General features: G+C 45.3%; 1 protein-coding gene across 1 annotated transcript in view; it reads left to right on the top strand.

Moving 5' to 3' along the window:
• itgb5 (integrin, beta 5) overlaps positions 1-8,917 on the top strand; it is a 39,550-nt gene extending 30,633 nt beyond the window's left edge. The window contains exons 11-15 of the mRNA XM_036545113.1: positions 3,134-3,356; positions 4,287-4,387; positions 6,404-6,523; positions 6,794-6,960; positions 7,740-8,917. Coding sequence (XP_036401006.1) covers positions 3,134-3,356; positions 4,287-4,387; positions 6,404-6,523; positions 6,794-6,960; positions 7,740-7,835 — 707 coding nt within the window. The 3' untranslated portion in view covers positions 7,836-8,917. The remainder of the gene's footprint in view (positions 1-3,133; positions 3,357-4,286; positions 4,388-6,403; positions 6,524-6,793; positions 6,961-7,739) is intronic.
• The last annotated feature ends 5,308 nt before the right edge of the window (positions 8,918-14,225 follow it).

Raw genomic sequence — 14,225 nt, 5'->3', positions numbered from 1 at the left:
AAGTGAGGTTGCACCCAAGGATACAGGATCCATTACTTTTCATTACATTGAGTTACGATACATCACATTATTTCTGTAGCAAACACCCCCTATCCAAACCAATTCTTAACGCTCAGACTGTAACCCATTGGTTCAGCTAGTTTTTTTTTTTATGGGATCAGCTGAGACAGAGTACCTTTCAGTAGGGCGCAGCAGCTGGACTCCTGCTGGGATGCCCCCGCTCGCCGGGGTTAATTGAAGTAAACAGTGTCGCAGATGTGCTGCGTGATTCATACGGGCCGCGCCCTGCCCGTTGCTGCACCGTTGGGCTCTTCCAGTAACCCGTCTTGGCATGGTGCTGTGACCATAACCACAGGGATTTAATATGCCCAGCCTCAGCTTTTCCACCTCATCAAAACGCCTTTGAGATGCTTTCTCACCCAGCTGAGCGTGCCCACTTGTGCCTTTAAAAAGCATTTGTGCCTTCGGGAAGAGGTCCTCCAAGGATAATCCTTGTTACTTTGGTTTAGTTAAACTCATTAAAGGGGGCATGACAGTGGCTGCACTTCCTGCCCTTTTCAACTGTAGCTTTTTCTGGAGTAGCCCAACCTTAAAATAAAAAAAAAAAAGTTGGCATGCATGAAATTTTGGAAATCATGCACAGTACAGTTGCACAACTGTTGAGTGCCCAATGCTTCACGTTTGACTGATTGACTGGAATATTCCGCGTTTTAGTTGAGGAAACAAATGAAAGCTCAATAGAGAAGTTAATAAGGGAACACAAAATGTTCTTCCTACGATGTTGACCCTACACACTTCCCCTCTTGCCCTGTTTACACTTGAGTATTGAATTGTTTGCCACAAGCCAGAGGATAGGAGTAAGTTTGAAGGCGAATGTAATTTGCATACAGCTCTCCCTAGTTTCTTGTGGTTCCTTGCAGCATGGCTGGAAGAGGTAGTTCGCACAATCTCTCAAAAAAACCACGAAGGGACTTTCATCGCTTGCAGATGACAGTAAAGACCTCTGTGGTTACATTTACCTTTTCTTCTGTCTTGTATCCCTGTCTGTAATGCTTTGTTCAGCTTTGTTTAGGCTGCAAACTGTTGTATGAAAGCTGCTATATAAATAAAGTTTTTTTTTTTTTTTCTTTTTGTCATTATAAACACGTATCCACAGGGACTTGTAATGCAAGGTTGTGTAGGAAATAACATGTATAATGAATAAAATCCTGGATGAGTTGTCCTATAATGTAACATTCTACCTTTTCATTGCATTTGCTGATAATATTACCAACATTTTGAGTTGGAGGGGCCAACCACACGGTTGCTAATCAGACTGATAACTGAACTGACTTGTGTTTTCTTCTTCATTGGAGTGTTGCCCCTGGGGTTATTGGATATTTATGTGTGTGCATTATCCTCAAGAGAGATGAAAGTGTTGCTTTAGTCTCCTGTATTTAGACGCTGTATGAAACCGACATGCTAGTGGTCTTTAAACTGGATGTCTCAGCTATTTCAAGTCAGAGTGATTTTCCCTGCTTTGTCTGCTGTGGAAAAGGGGGAAATCACACTCTTCCTGTGTGCTGCAATTCAGGAGGCCTCTGTAGGCTGTTCAGTGAGTTTATTAAAGAAAGCTAAAAAAAAAAAACAACAGAGCAAGTAAAAGCTGTCCTCATTTACCCAAGCCTGGTGGAATTTAGTGGTAATTACTAAGACATTGGACACCTGGATTGTATTAGCATCACTCTGTAAAGCAAGGCCTGACTGATGTTTTCATTTGAGAGGGGCCTAGCAACAATGTGCAATCGTGCACTGGAATTCTCACGCGAGTTCCAGCGTCTGCCGTGGACGTGTGACTGCGCAGATACGCAGCCTGCTGCGCAGATCCCGGCGGTCTCCTGCACATCCTGGCCGTCTCTGCTGGAATGTCTGAGATGAGAATCACAGGTGGGCCGACTGGCAGCTCTTCTCTCGAAGGCCTCACACACGTGGACGCGCGTTTCCTGCCTGGTACCAGAGCGCTCCTTTGACCGCAGTGAAATAGCATTGGGAAGAGAATTTCCTGCGCCTTATTCCGTACCTTATCTTCAGATGCCAGCTCTGTCTTGTCCAGTTTGGTCAGGCGCTGTGACCCAGGGCTGCTCCCTGCTAAAAATGCATTGGAAGGATAACACTGATCCCCACTTCACAAGCTTTTCCCATAATCCCCTGGGGCCCAGCAACTGCTCCCATCCGTGAGCACAGGCAGCTGCAGTGAGATGTGTGGCAGCTGTCTGAGTGAATGCTTGAGGGAGCCCAGAGGCACAGAGGTAGCAGTTTATCAGTCTGAGGTCATCTGCTGTCCATGCTCTGGGGCTGCAGCTTGGGGAGTAGGCCCAGTGTTCTCAGGTTATCTCTAGCTGGGGCGTTATCGTCCTCTCCCCTCTGCCTTTCATTTCACATTCCAGGAGGACAGTTTTGACTTTGCTTCCAAGTCCTGCGGTTCTGGGGTGTGCAGCATCATCCCAGCCTCTGACCCCTGTGATTTTAGTCTTTTTTGTTTGGGCTGTCAGAAGGCATCTCCGTTGGCTCCTCTCTTTCGCTGGCTGAAAATGATACTGAAGTCGTATGAATGCATCCATTGTCGGGGCACGGACAAGTGGCGAGGAAGTTTGGAGTGGCGTCAAAATTGTGTGTCACGGATGCGAAACCCTAATCACAGCTGTCTTTTCCTCCACTAAGGGCTTTTCTTGTTCCTCCCGTTCTGCCTTGTGAGATGTGGAGTGTGCACCTCGGGGACTAATCTGTGTTTGGACAGTAATTATCACTGCAGTGCCATACTGCCCCGGGCAGTGTGAGGGTGGGGGGCCTCCTCACACAGCTTCATCAAAGGCACATGCATGTTTTTTAGCATAAAAATGGAAATGTATTTTGGTCGATTCCTGTGGCACAGAAGAATGAGGAAAATTGCTCCAGATGTTCTGTAATGGAGAGGAATGTGAGCAATTCGCTGTGGACAAGGGCTTTCACGAGAGCACAAGAAAGTGGGTCACGGAGCGCGAGTGTCTCCTTGGCTGCGGTGCTCTGTGCGCACTGCAGTGACCTCATGGGCGGGCGGCTGTCTGCTCCGATGTGTCTGTGTTGATCGCCCTCGTTGCCGCCTCCCCCCCCACAGGTCACGGGGAGTGCCACTGCGGAGAGTGCAAGTGCCACGCGGGCTACGTCGGAGACAACTGCAACTGCTCCACGGAGACGGCGCCCTGCCTGTCGGGAGACGGGCAGATTTGCAGCGGGCGGGGCAACTGCGTCTGCGGGCGCTGCCAGTGCACGGAGCCCGGCGCCTTCGGAGACACTTGTGAAAAGTGCCCTACCTGCCCCGATGCCTGCGGCACCAAGAGGTACAGAACCACCCAACATAATGAACCAGGCCTTAGTTAGTACCCCAAGCAATCCCACAATGCCCTGCTGAAGAAGACTTCAGGTAGCATCCGATGCAATTCAACAGTACTCCACTGTAGGTTTCAGTTGGCACACAATATGAGCTGGGGTAAGGGGAGATCTGAATGCCCTGCAATTCAAAAACAGGTCAGGGTTAAATCTAACCTAAATGTCTTTTGTCCTTAACTTTGAACTAATTTAATGAGAACGTTACCTTTTCATCTGGCAGACAGTATCATAACTTTGCCAGTCACTGAAATTTGTTTCAAAAATGTTTTGTACATTTTGAAATGGAGTACTGCTTACTTACACATGGAAATGGAAGTGTATTTTTGTTATATTTAATGTAGTCCAGTTACTGATTCATTGATCTGACTCTGGTCTGGTGGTCGTAGTCAACCGCTACAGGCCAAGCATGTGAAGCCTTTATATGGGCGATTGCTTTGCTGTAATAATGCGAGGGGAGTCCAGGGGAAAACTTGATAACTAAAATTTCATTTTGAAAACTCATTCAGATGGTGTAACAATGATCTTGAAATAGTTTGAACTCTATTACCCAGTGTCAGCAGACCAAACCGAGTAATGCTTTTATCCACGCTCAAGCTTTCAAAAACAAATCCTGAATTTCCCGCAAATTAACTTTGTGTGGGTTATCAATTTTTTCTGGGCAGCCCTGGTGTCAGACTCTGCTTCCACTGCCGCAGCTGGTTTGTATTAGGTTCAGTAGCAGGAGGCCAGTGTCACACATCAGGGTGCTTTCTGTGGGAGTTTCTAAACTCATCCTCTAACCTAGCCCTAACCCAGGGGTCAGAGTTCACGTCAGTACTCCTGAACTCTGATGTGAACATGGCACTTGCACTCCCCATCTGACTCTCTCCTACTCCCACCAGGGAGTGCGTCGAGTGCCGACTCTTTGGCTCTGGGAGGCTCGCCGACAACCAGACCTGTCAACGGCTGTGCAAGGACGAGATCATCACCGTGGAAACCCTCAGTGAGTATCATTACCTGCAAAAATCCATTCAATGTACGATGTTTGACTCTGTGCACAGGAGGACACCTATAAGTGCTCTCTGGTGTTGGTAATATTTTTTGTTTTGACTTCACGAGTATAATTTCCTACCCTGTTTTATTTTTTTCCCCTAACATTTTGGAGTAATTTATTCCTATGTTGTTGTGATGTTGAATCTGAAGAATGTGTTGGCTCGCATGCACAGCCCAGTGTGAACAGACACACACACACACACACACACACACACACACACACACATAAGCAGAGCGGTTTCTCCTCGCAGCTCGGATCCCCAGACGCCTCCAGTCAGGTCGGCCAACCCAGCCTCGGCTCAGAGCTCGTCTCCCCGCCCCAAACATCAGCTGCAGTGCTTGGCTGCAGGACCAAAGAGCACAGCTGTATCTCTCCCTGTCTAATCCCTCTCCCCCCTTCCCCAGTCCTGGAATCCACAGGCACACAGCAATCAAGCCCTAAATGACAAGAGCTGAAAAACACTGACACGTTCCAAAACCAGAGCGCGCCTGCAACAGAATATTTACCAAAGCCGTGCCTGTCATTTTGTGTCCATATCAGAATTTTACGACCCTGTCAACTTAAGCAAGAGTCACAGAGTTGGTCCTTTAGTACTGAATGAATTCCCACCCTAGTTGACTAAGAGAGAATGTAGTATTTGATTTGTCCACCAGAGAAAAATTACCAAAGATGTGTGAAAAAAGCAATAACATGAAAGAACAATCAGTGTTTTATTTCACAGAACAACGGCTGACATCATCCAGCATTTTGTATAAATAATACAGCAGTTCATGGAAGAAGCAGTGGGCCAGTGTCGTTCATTTATTTACTTTATTAGGGTGGAAATTGTCAAGCAAGATAAAAGAAATCAAACCAAGACAGGAGAATATTTAGCCAGGTGAGAGTTACGTGGCAACAGGGAAGCAACCATTAACTTTAATGAAGTGCAGCTTTATTTTTTAAACCCTGCGAAACTCGTCCCTTGGTATGGAAGCCATGTCACTTTCGATTTCTTTTTCTGCGGTTTTCGCCTTCTTTGCCCATGTGTCTGTAATTAGAAAATACATCGCGAATTGACTGTTGCACCTCCCTTATTAAATGCCCGACAGCAGTCTGGGCTTCATGCTGTGAAGTGAACCTCATCAGTTATCTGATGGCCCATATTAACATGCAGCCACTGCAGGGCCTCTCATTGTGTTCTCAGGATTCACCCAGTTGAACACAGTTAATGTTGCGTATCTTCAAATAAAATATAACCGTCTCCTCCCACATGTGACTGTGTTGCAAGACCAGTGGACGGTCTCCCAGAATTCACCACAGTTGTGCTGAAGTTTACTTAGGTATTAGAATTTATTACTGAACATGTACGTTTTCTTTACATCTCAAGGTTCTTGAGGTCTCTTGTCTTGGCACACACAGCAGACATACTGCCTATGTTGATTTGAGCCTTATGAAACTATTTAAGACCGCTCCAGGTTGCCCATTGCACCTCCTCCTCAGAAAATAGTTGTTGAAGAATAGCGTTTCATAACGCGCCCCGCTATTTCAGACATCTGACTTCTCTAATGGGCTCCACATGTGCATTCCGGAAACGTCACACTGGGAAGGGGCGGGGCAGACTTCATGGTCTCCAGGGCATCCAGGGTTCCAGAAAGGATCAAAACACAAGAGCAGAGGATGAGTGAAAGTCGTTGCTGTGGAATGCGATCGATTGTCCAAAAGTGATTTCACTGCAAAATGAGTTCCTCAATATGATGTACATCATAGTGCTTTTGGGGACCTGTGTGTGTGTGTGTGTGTGTGTGTATGTGCATGTTTGTATGTGTACGCATATTTTTGTTTATGTGTGTGTGTGTTTGTGTGTGTACATGTGCGCATTTTTGCGCGTGTGTACGTACATGTGTGCATGCATGTGTATGTGTATGGCTTCTTTGAAGCAGCTATTTAATTGCAAGAGTCTTGATGTCTCTATTGCTCTCCCTTCAGACTCAGATGACCCTGGTGCGGTTCTGTGCCTGTATAAGACAGAGAGTGACTGTGTGATGAAGTTCACATACTCTGAGCATGCTAACGGCCAGTCTGTGCTCACCGCCCTTAAAGAGCCAGGTCAGTAATGGGAATGCATAAACCTTATCAGTACCTAGGGCTGTCCTCTGAGTGTCGTGTGAGTCAACTAATGTCTGTGTGTGTGTCTGTGTGTCTGTATCTGTGTGTGTGTGTGTGTGTCTGTGTGTGTGTGTGTGTGTGTGTGTGTGTGTGTGTGTGTGTGTATGTATATGTGTATGTATGTGCGTGTGTGTGTGTTTGTGTGTGTGTGTGTGTGTGTGTGTGTGTGTGTGTGTGTGTGTGCGTGCGCCTCTCCTCTCTCACACACAGAGTGTGCTGCGGCCCCGGACGCCCTGACTGTGTTGCTGGCTGTAGTAGGCAGCATCCTGCTGGTGGGCATCGCCCTGCTGGCTGTGTGGAAGCTGGTCATCACTATCCACGACCGCCGAGAGTTCGCCCGCTTCCAGAGTGCCCGCTCAAGGGCGCGGTACGAGATGGTAAGCAGTCTTCTTAATGACTCACAGTCACAAGAGTAGCCCAAAGGATGTTCCCATTACGGTTCCCTTGCGGTTCCATTAAGCGAGGTCTTTAACGTGAATTTCTTAAGTAAATATTCAGCCCTATAAAATGCATGGTGTGTAAGCTTTGTGAGCTGCTCTGGGTAGGGACATATGATAAGCAAATGAGTTACATGTGAGACCAGCTCTTTAATTTGGTGGGTCAGGCATGCACAATGGCTGCAGAGTCTTTTTTTTTTTTTACAAATTAAATGCTACGTCACTGTGACTGCTTGGTGAAGTAAATTCCTTGGTACGTCTCTGTTGTGTGTCCTCTTTTCTTTCTGGGATGGGACTTCGAATGGTACCTCCTATTCCCAATAGACATGACATTGGTACCTCAGATTTCCCCTGCATCTCTGTCTGTCTCTCTCTGAATGCCCCACAAGAACATGCAGAATTTCAGAAAGATGGGTCCAGTCATCTCTTGTTTACTACCAACTATACTGGTGCATTGACCTGTCAGGTCCTAACAACCCAGGCATTGGGAGTGGTTGTCTTGTTGTCCTCAGTCCTTTAGTGTGTGAGGTGTAAAGCCGTGAGGAGGGCAAGCTGTCCTAGAAGAATGCGTCTGGTACTGAACAATTTCAGACCTACTTGACCGTAGTACTCAAGAACCAACCATCTGAGGCAGGAATTTCTCTGGAAGTGGTTCTTTCATGCTCTGTGAGTGTATTTCAGTGAACCTCCTGACCTTTGTTCTCCTCTCCTTTCCACAGGCATCCAACCCCCTGTACAAGCAGCCCATCTCCACCCATGCAGTGGAGACGGTCTTCAACATGCACAGCAAGTCCTACAACGGAGCAGTCCACTGATTCCTCACCCTGGGGGGAGCACAGCAGGACTGGCTCAAAGAAAGAACCTGGAGGGGGGGAGGAAAAAAACACCAGCAGAGACCCCATCTGCTTTGGATTGATAACTGAGCAATTAAGTCCATATAAAACCCTTTCTGTTCAATGGGATGAGTGGCTTTCTCTGCTCACCATTAAAAAGGGAGCGGTCAGCCACCAGGAGTTCATGTGATTCATGCAAGCTCCTGCCCATATGACTCTCTGCGTGTTCGCCCTGTGACATTCATTCAACCCAACGGACAGGAAGGAAAAAAAAAAATCAAGTTATAGCCTTCTGGATTTCATTCTGGGAAGACAAAAACAGAATGGTCTTGGAAGAGTTTCTGAAAAATGAACTATACGTGTATGCTGTAAATTGAAAAGAACTCGATGAAAGGATAGCAGAACGTGATTTCTGCCAACGGCTGTTTGAATTATTTTGCCAATTTTAAGTCATAACTCTTCCACTTAAGCAGTGAAATGAATTGTACAGACATCGAGGTGGTGATTTATATGTATATATTTTTTCAACTTTGAGAAGGCTTTTTTTGTGGAAACAACTATGCATTTTTTTTTTCCTTAACAAAAGCAAACTGACTCCATTTGTACAGCAACAGGGGTTCTCCAGGTTCATAGAAATAAAAAATTATATATTTTGCTGATCACATTACCACCATGGTACTAATATAAAAGAGCAGTAGTTTTCTGACCCATGTTTTGCACAACAGATAGTTGGACTCAGATGCATACGAGTATAAAGCCACAAGTGTTAATTTTCGTTATCCCCCGTACGCTATGAATCAGGCTAACTCAGATGTCTGGTTCTTCTGAACGACTCCTTCAAGGGGAGAGAGATTTATTTCCCAGTAAGAGAGAGGAGGGGAGGTAAATAGTTCTTGTACACTTCCTCCCTGCAGAGGGATCACAGCGAGAGCATTTGTGGGAACAGAAAACGAGAGGACTGAACGCAAAAAGGGTGGGCACGTGCCTCTATGACAAGAGGTCTGTGTGTGTGTGTGTGTGTGTGTGTGTGTGTGCATAAACCCGATGAGATTTAAAATGTGTGTGTGTGTGTGTGTTTGCATAAACCAGATGAGATTTAAAATGTGTGTGTGTGCGTGCGTGTGTATTCTGCCCACCCTGATGAGTTGCAAGCAAAGTGGGCTTATAAAAATGAGATAGGCCTGCCCGTGGGATCTTTGTACATGGCGGATGAAGTTTTGTAAAAGACAGGCTTCTCAGCTGAAGATCCTCTTACTCCACTATATTCCATTTGCTTTCTGTTTTCTTTTTTGGAAAGCTACTGGAGACACAGTCTTTTTGTAGAGACCCCTTTGTGTCTATGAAATATTACTGAATACAGAGCAGATATATTGATAATAAAAAGATGACTGTAAGATGTTGACCTGTGAGTGATTTGTATGCTAATGTACTTTAAAATCCTAGTTGATGTGGTATGTATGTGGACTTTTCTTGTTACAGTCTGACAAGAACTGGTGATGACGAAGACAAAGACTATTAGATCCAAATAAGAGCCAAAAAAGATTACCAGTATTGTGAAATATGTACCATGCCCTTTTGAGCTTCTTGGTGCCATTCTGAAAAGCTCTGGGTATTTTCTTCCTGGAAACAATCCCACGAGGCCCTAGCTACAGTAAATATAAAAGAGCAGTGCTTTGAAAAATACAGTCTTAACTGGAAACTGGAGGTGTGATAAATATGGATTAGACATCATTGAGTGTTCAGGTTTTTTTTAACTCCTCTGTTTTTGCTGTAGATAGTCCAGTTCCATTGTAATCTTATTGTCTGTGAAAGAAAAGCCTTCCAGATGCCCAGAGTCATGTTACAGGAATATTCAGACTTCGCTTACCAAACTGTTATCTGTACTGATTAAGATTATGGCCTGTTTTCAAGGTCATGTTTGTTCCTCTACAATCTTGTGTAGAAAGGAAGGGGAGTCTTTCAGCAAGATGTGTTCAATTCTTCCACTGAAAAACATCCGTCCTTCTGCAATCAAACCGTACAAATTCACATCTTAGTGGACTGAAAAACTGTGCACTTCATACTCTGTTGTACAAAACTCACTGATCAGGAAGTCCTAGGAGATTTCTGTCAAGATCTTTGGGCATCTAACACTGAACTGAGTGCCAGTGTAAACACAAACATCACAGCCTATGTACTCTGCAGTAGCAGGAAGGAAATCATCAGGGATGTCAATTCCATAAAACCTTTGAAGGGGAGGATGAATCAGGAGTCTGTGTGCTGTGCTGTAGACGAGCTTCAGTTGCATGTTCAGTCGTGCTTGAATCCCCCTACACAGAAATACACACACACAGATGCGTATCCAATCTGCTAGCTGTGGTTCCCTTTTTATCAGCGATTCCCAGATCCAACCCCCCAGAAAGGAAAGGGTGTGGTCCCACAGCCAAACGGCTTCTTTGATCCTCTAAACCTCACCTGTGAGGTCAGCTTTTCCTGCCCCAGTGCTCTCGCACTACCCCTCTCTACAAGGAACCAGCTGGTTTCTCTCACGTCTGGACTCAGTCAAGGGCCGGGTGACAGCGACCCACGCCTGACTTTGGCCTCCCCGCGCCAGTTATTTCGGCCAATCAGTGAGCTCATAAATCAGGGGGGCCAGGTCACCGGGGCTGCTCCTGCCGAGCCAGCAGCGACAGCCCGAGAGCTCAGACAGATGTGAGGCCTAGCACAGAGAGGGGCCTGTTTACAGCCTGCAAAAGTAGGTTAGCGTGTTAATTGTTTTGTGAGACAGGATGCCCAGGAAACAAGGCCAAATAGGAAAAGCATTGAAAACTAGTATGGACTCTTTACAGAAAAGGTTCATTTTCATTACAAGGCAAATCTGGGGTAAGTAATGTTCCCGGGCTAGGTGCCTTTGTTTCCAGGCCCACTCTAATTAGCGAAAATCAATACTTAATTATCATCAATTGATTTTTTTTATTGACTATCATGCGAGATTTTGGCCAACTGCTTGGTTGAGGAGACCAGCTATAGGGAGTGGGTGCTCAAGATTGATTCCATGCAGGGCAGCCTCAGCACTCCGAATGTCCAAATCTGTCACTGGAACAGCACAGCTGTGGGGCGAGGAGGAGGGGTTGCAGGTCTGCAGCAGGGAGCAAATAATTCAGAAAGGCTGCAGTGTTCCCACCTCAGCCTTCTTGGACTCCTCCAGCCTGTTTTTTTTCTTCCTCTTTGGTGGAGGGTTTGGGATTGGTTAGGGGTGAGATAATTGTAAAGCCCTGCTGGATGGCGCTGTGTCAAAGCGGGAGGGAGTTCTCTCTCTGTGCTAATGAGAGGGCCTGGTGTATGGGAATGTGGGTTTGCCCTCCCGGCCCTTCTCCCTGGGCTGCTGGCTCACCAGGGGCAGATAAAAGAGAATTGTCACCAGCAGGAACAGACCGTAAACTCTGTGTGTGTGTGTGTCTGTGTGTGTGTTTTTGTGTGTGTGTGGTGAACAGCAAACGGGTGTGAAAACAGATTCCCTTTGTACCCCCACCACCCTGCCTCACTTCACACCCCTGTGACAACCGCCACTGCAGGATTCCCCACCAGATTCACAGTCCCCCCCCCCCCAATCCCCTTTTCTTTTTCAGCTCAGGACAAGGGGATGAAAGACAAAATGGCCTGTGTCGCATCCAAAATATTGTTGCTATTAGTCTGCAACCTGAATAAAAGCATTGAGTTCCTTGCAGTGTAGCACTCTGCCATCTGGTCCCACCTAATTTGATTGCTATCTTTCTTTTTCACGTCTGAGGGGAAAATTCATCAACTGGCCTGATGTTGAAGAGCTCAGTGATTCCTACACAGTGTAACTATGTCACACTCTATAGAGTGCAGTGGTGTCTGTCTGATCATTCTGAACCTCCCAGCTAAACATGCAATCTTCTGATAACATTGCTGAATCCTTGCAGTAGTATTATGACAACGATACACCATCATAGCTGCCATGGGATTGTTTCTTGGAGTCAAAGCTGCATAGACACTACTGCACCAAGCCACTGATCTGTAAGTTGGCTCAACTTATTCACTGAGTCAACTGTATCTTCCAATCCACATGTTATTAAGATCATTAAACCTGCAGAGAATCTGAGGTTTTCTCAAAAAATCCCATTTTTAGAAAGCTATGCATCAGCTGGATTTGGCTGCTTGCATCCCAGGGCAGAGGACAGCTGTGGTCAGTGCACTGGGCTGGAAATGGATCGGATTTGTTGGGTAGAGGCATATAACTGTTGACTGCTTCAGCTCTGCAGCTTCTCATGTGTTCTCTAAATGGCACAATAATGAGTACCCTGAACAAATTGGCACATGCATTAATTTAGATTATATTACATGACATTACATTACATTCATTTACCAGGTGCTCTTATCCAGAATGACTTCCAGCTCAAGAGAACAGAAGTGTATCCATTCAAGTTAAATGAGGAGGCACTTGGTTTTTTTCAATTTTGTGACTGTGTTCAGATGGAACAAAACCCCCTGGAACTGGAGGATCAGAGTAGCCAACCCCCAGTTTAAAAGACCAGGGATTCACCCAGATACAGTAAATGTGTTTACTCTTACCACTCTCACACTGATTCCAGACGCTTGGCCACAGAGGACCACCTCTGATTGGGGGCTTCCTTGGTAGCCAGTGCACCAATCACAAGATTTTCCTTTATTATCCACTGTGCCTTTGCTACGAATGCTGCTCATGGTGTTGTCTTTTCTTCTTTCCTATCTCATCTAGTATCAGGACATCAACCAAATCAGCACATCAACAGTTAAGAAGAGAAACCTGACCCTGATTTAGCATCAGTTCTGGAAGGCAGAAACTGCACATCAAATGCCTGTGGACTGGACCCTATTTGTTACTTTCATCTACAAGCATGTCATCACTCTTAATCTTTGATATTTCAAAGCCAGATATTATGAAATACATGTGGGGGAAGCTGTCGGTATACTAGACCATAATACTGTGGCATTATGTGAATATCCAGTGTACACACCAACCACCTGACTGTGTTTAGTGTGTGCTGCTTTCAGATAGAATATGCAAATTAAATAAAATCCATATGTGACAAAATGCCTAATGCATGAGGCCTGTACTGTCTGCCACCCTGTTTGTGGGGCATCATTGTACATCAAAAGGCCACAGAATTAAGCCAATTAAATGGCTTTTTTCTCAATTAACTATTGACAGGAAATTTAACTGTTACTGCAAACACAGCTAGTCCTTTTCACAACTTTGAAAAGATAAAAAAAAAAAAGTTTGGCAGCTTGTTCACTGCTGGGATTAGTAGCTCTTTATAATGCAAATGCATTGTGCAAACTATGGCCTAGTTCCCATGTCCGGCCCCTGTGAAAGCGCAGGGAATGGAGGTTTTGCGGTGCGCAGTGTCATTTGTTTACCCATTACCAGGCTACGCTGTTGGCCACCGTGCGCGCCCATGCAGGGCGTTCTATGCTCTCATGGCCCTTTGTGATGCCCACACTGTGACTGGGAAACATATTGTTCAATTGTCTCAGTTCTGTAACAGAACATGTTAGCAATTTCATACCACCGAAGTCACAAATCCCTCACAAGTTCAAGCAACCCTAATTAACTTGAGGAGCTGCCTTATTGATGTGACCTTGTCCCTCTCACAACCCCCCCCCCCCCCCCCCTGAAAGTGACATAATATATGTGTGTGTCAGTTCAAGTTCAGTGAGGTAAACAAATGCGTTTCAGTGATACCGCGTTTTGTAAACTGGAGACACATTCGACTGCATTTGTAGAAGTGAAAATGGAAGATTTAGGGAAATGTTCAGTCTCTAAAATTATTCCCAGTGTGATGAAGTCTTGGGCACACTTGGGAACAAGTGCGTGGTCAGGTCACTGCACGTATTTAGATTTAATATCAACCTCCGATTATCGTGCAGGATTTGCGTTAGGAGGGATGTAACATGATACAACATGAAACTCTGTGCCATGTCTCTATGAATTTATTGCAGGTTACCTACAAGACGACAAAACCAAAGGAGGATAAACTAATCCAGATGAAACATTTATCTGCTTTAAAGACCATAATTAAATGTTCAAGATGATACAGATGTCAACAGATTGTCTACACTTTGATAAACAGGACAGAATGAAATAATAGATTATTTTTTTGTTTTATCTTTTGTTTTGTGTCTCCCCCTGTTGACATGAACGAGGAGTGATGAATTGGGAATCTGTATTTTTCCACTGCTGTGGCTTCCGCTGTAGTTTCCACATTTAGAAAAATAATGAACTAGACACTTATAATAGAAATATCTATTGAATTTGTTTTCAGGTTTACTCTAAGATAATAACCAATCTTCTTGCCTTACTTCTTTGTTTTATAACGAAGTGAATTC

This window comes from Megalops cyprinoides, chromosome 14, assembly GCF_013368585.1.
Source record: "Megalops cyprinoides isolate fMegCyp1 chromosome 14, fMegCyp1.pri, whole genome shotgun sequence".
NCBI lineage: Eukaryota > Metazoa > Chordata > Actinopteri > Elopiformes > Megalopidae > Megalops > Megalops cyprinoides.
This window is presented reverse-complemented; position numbering and strand designations above follow the sequence as displayed.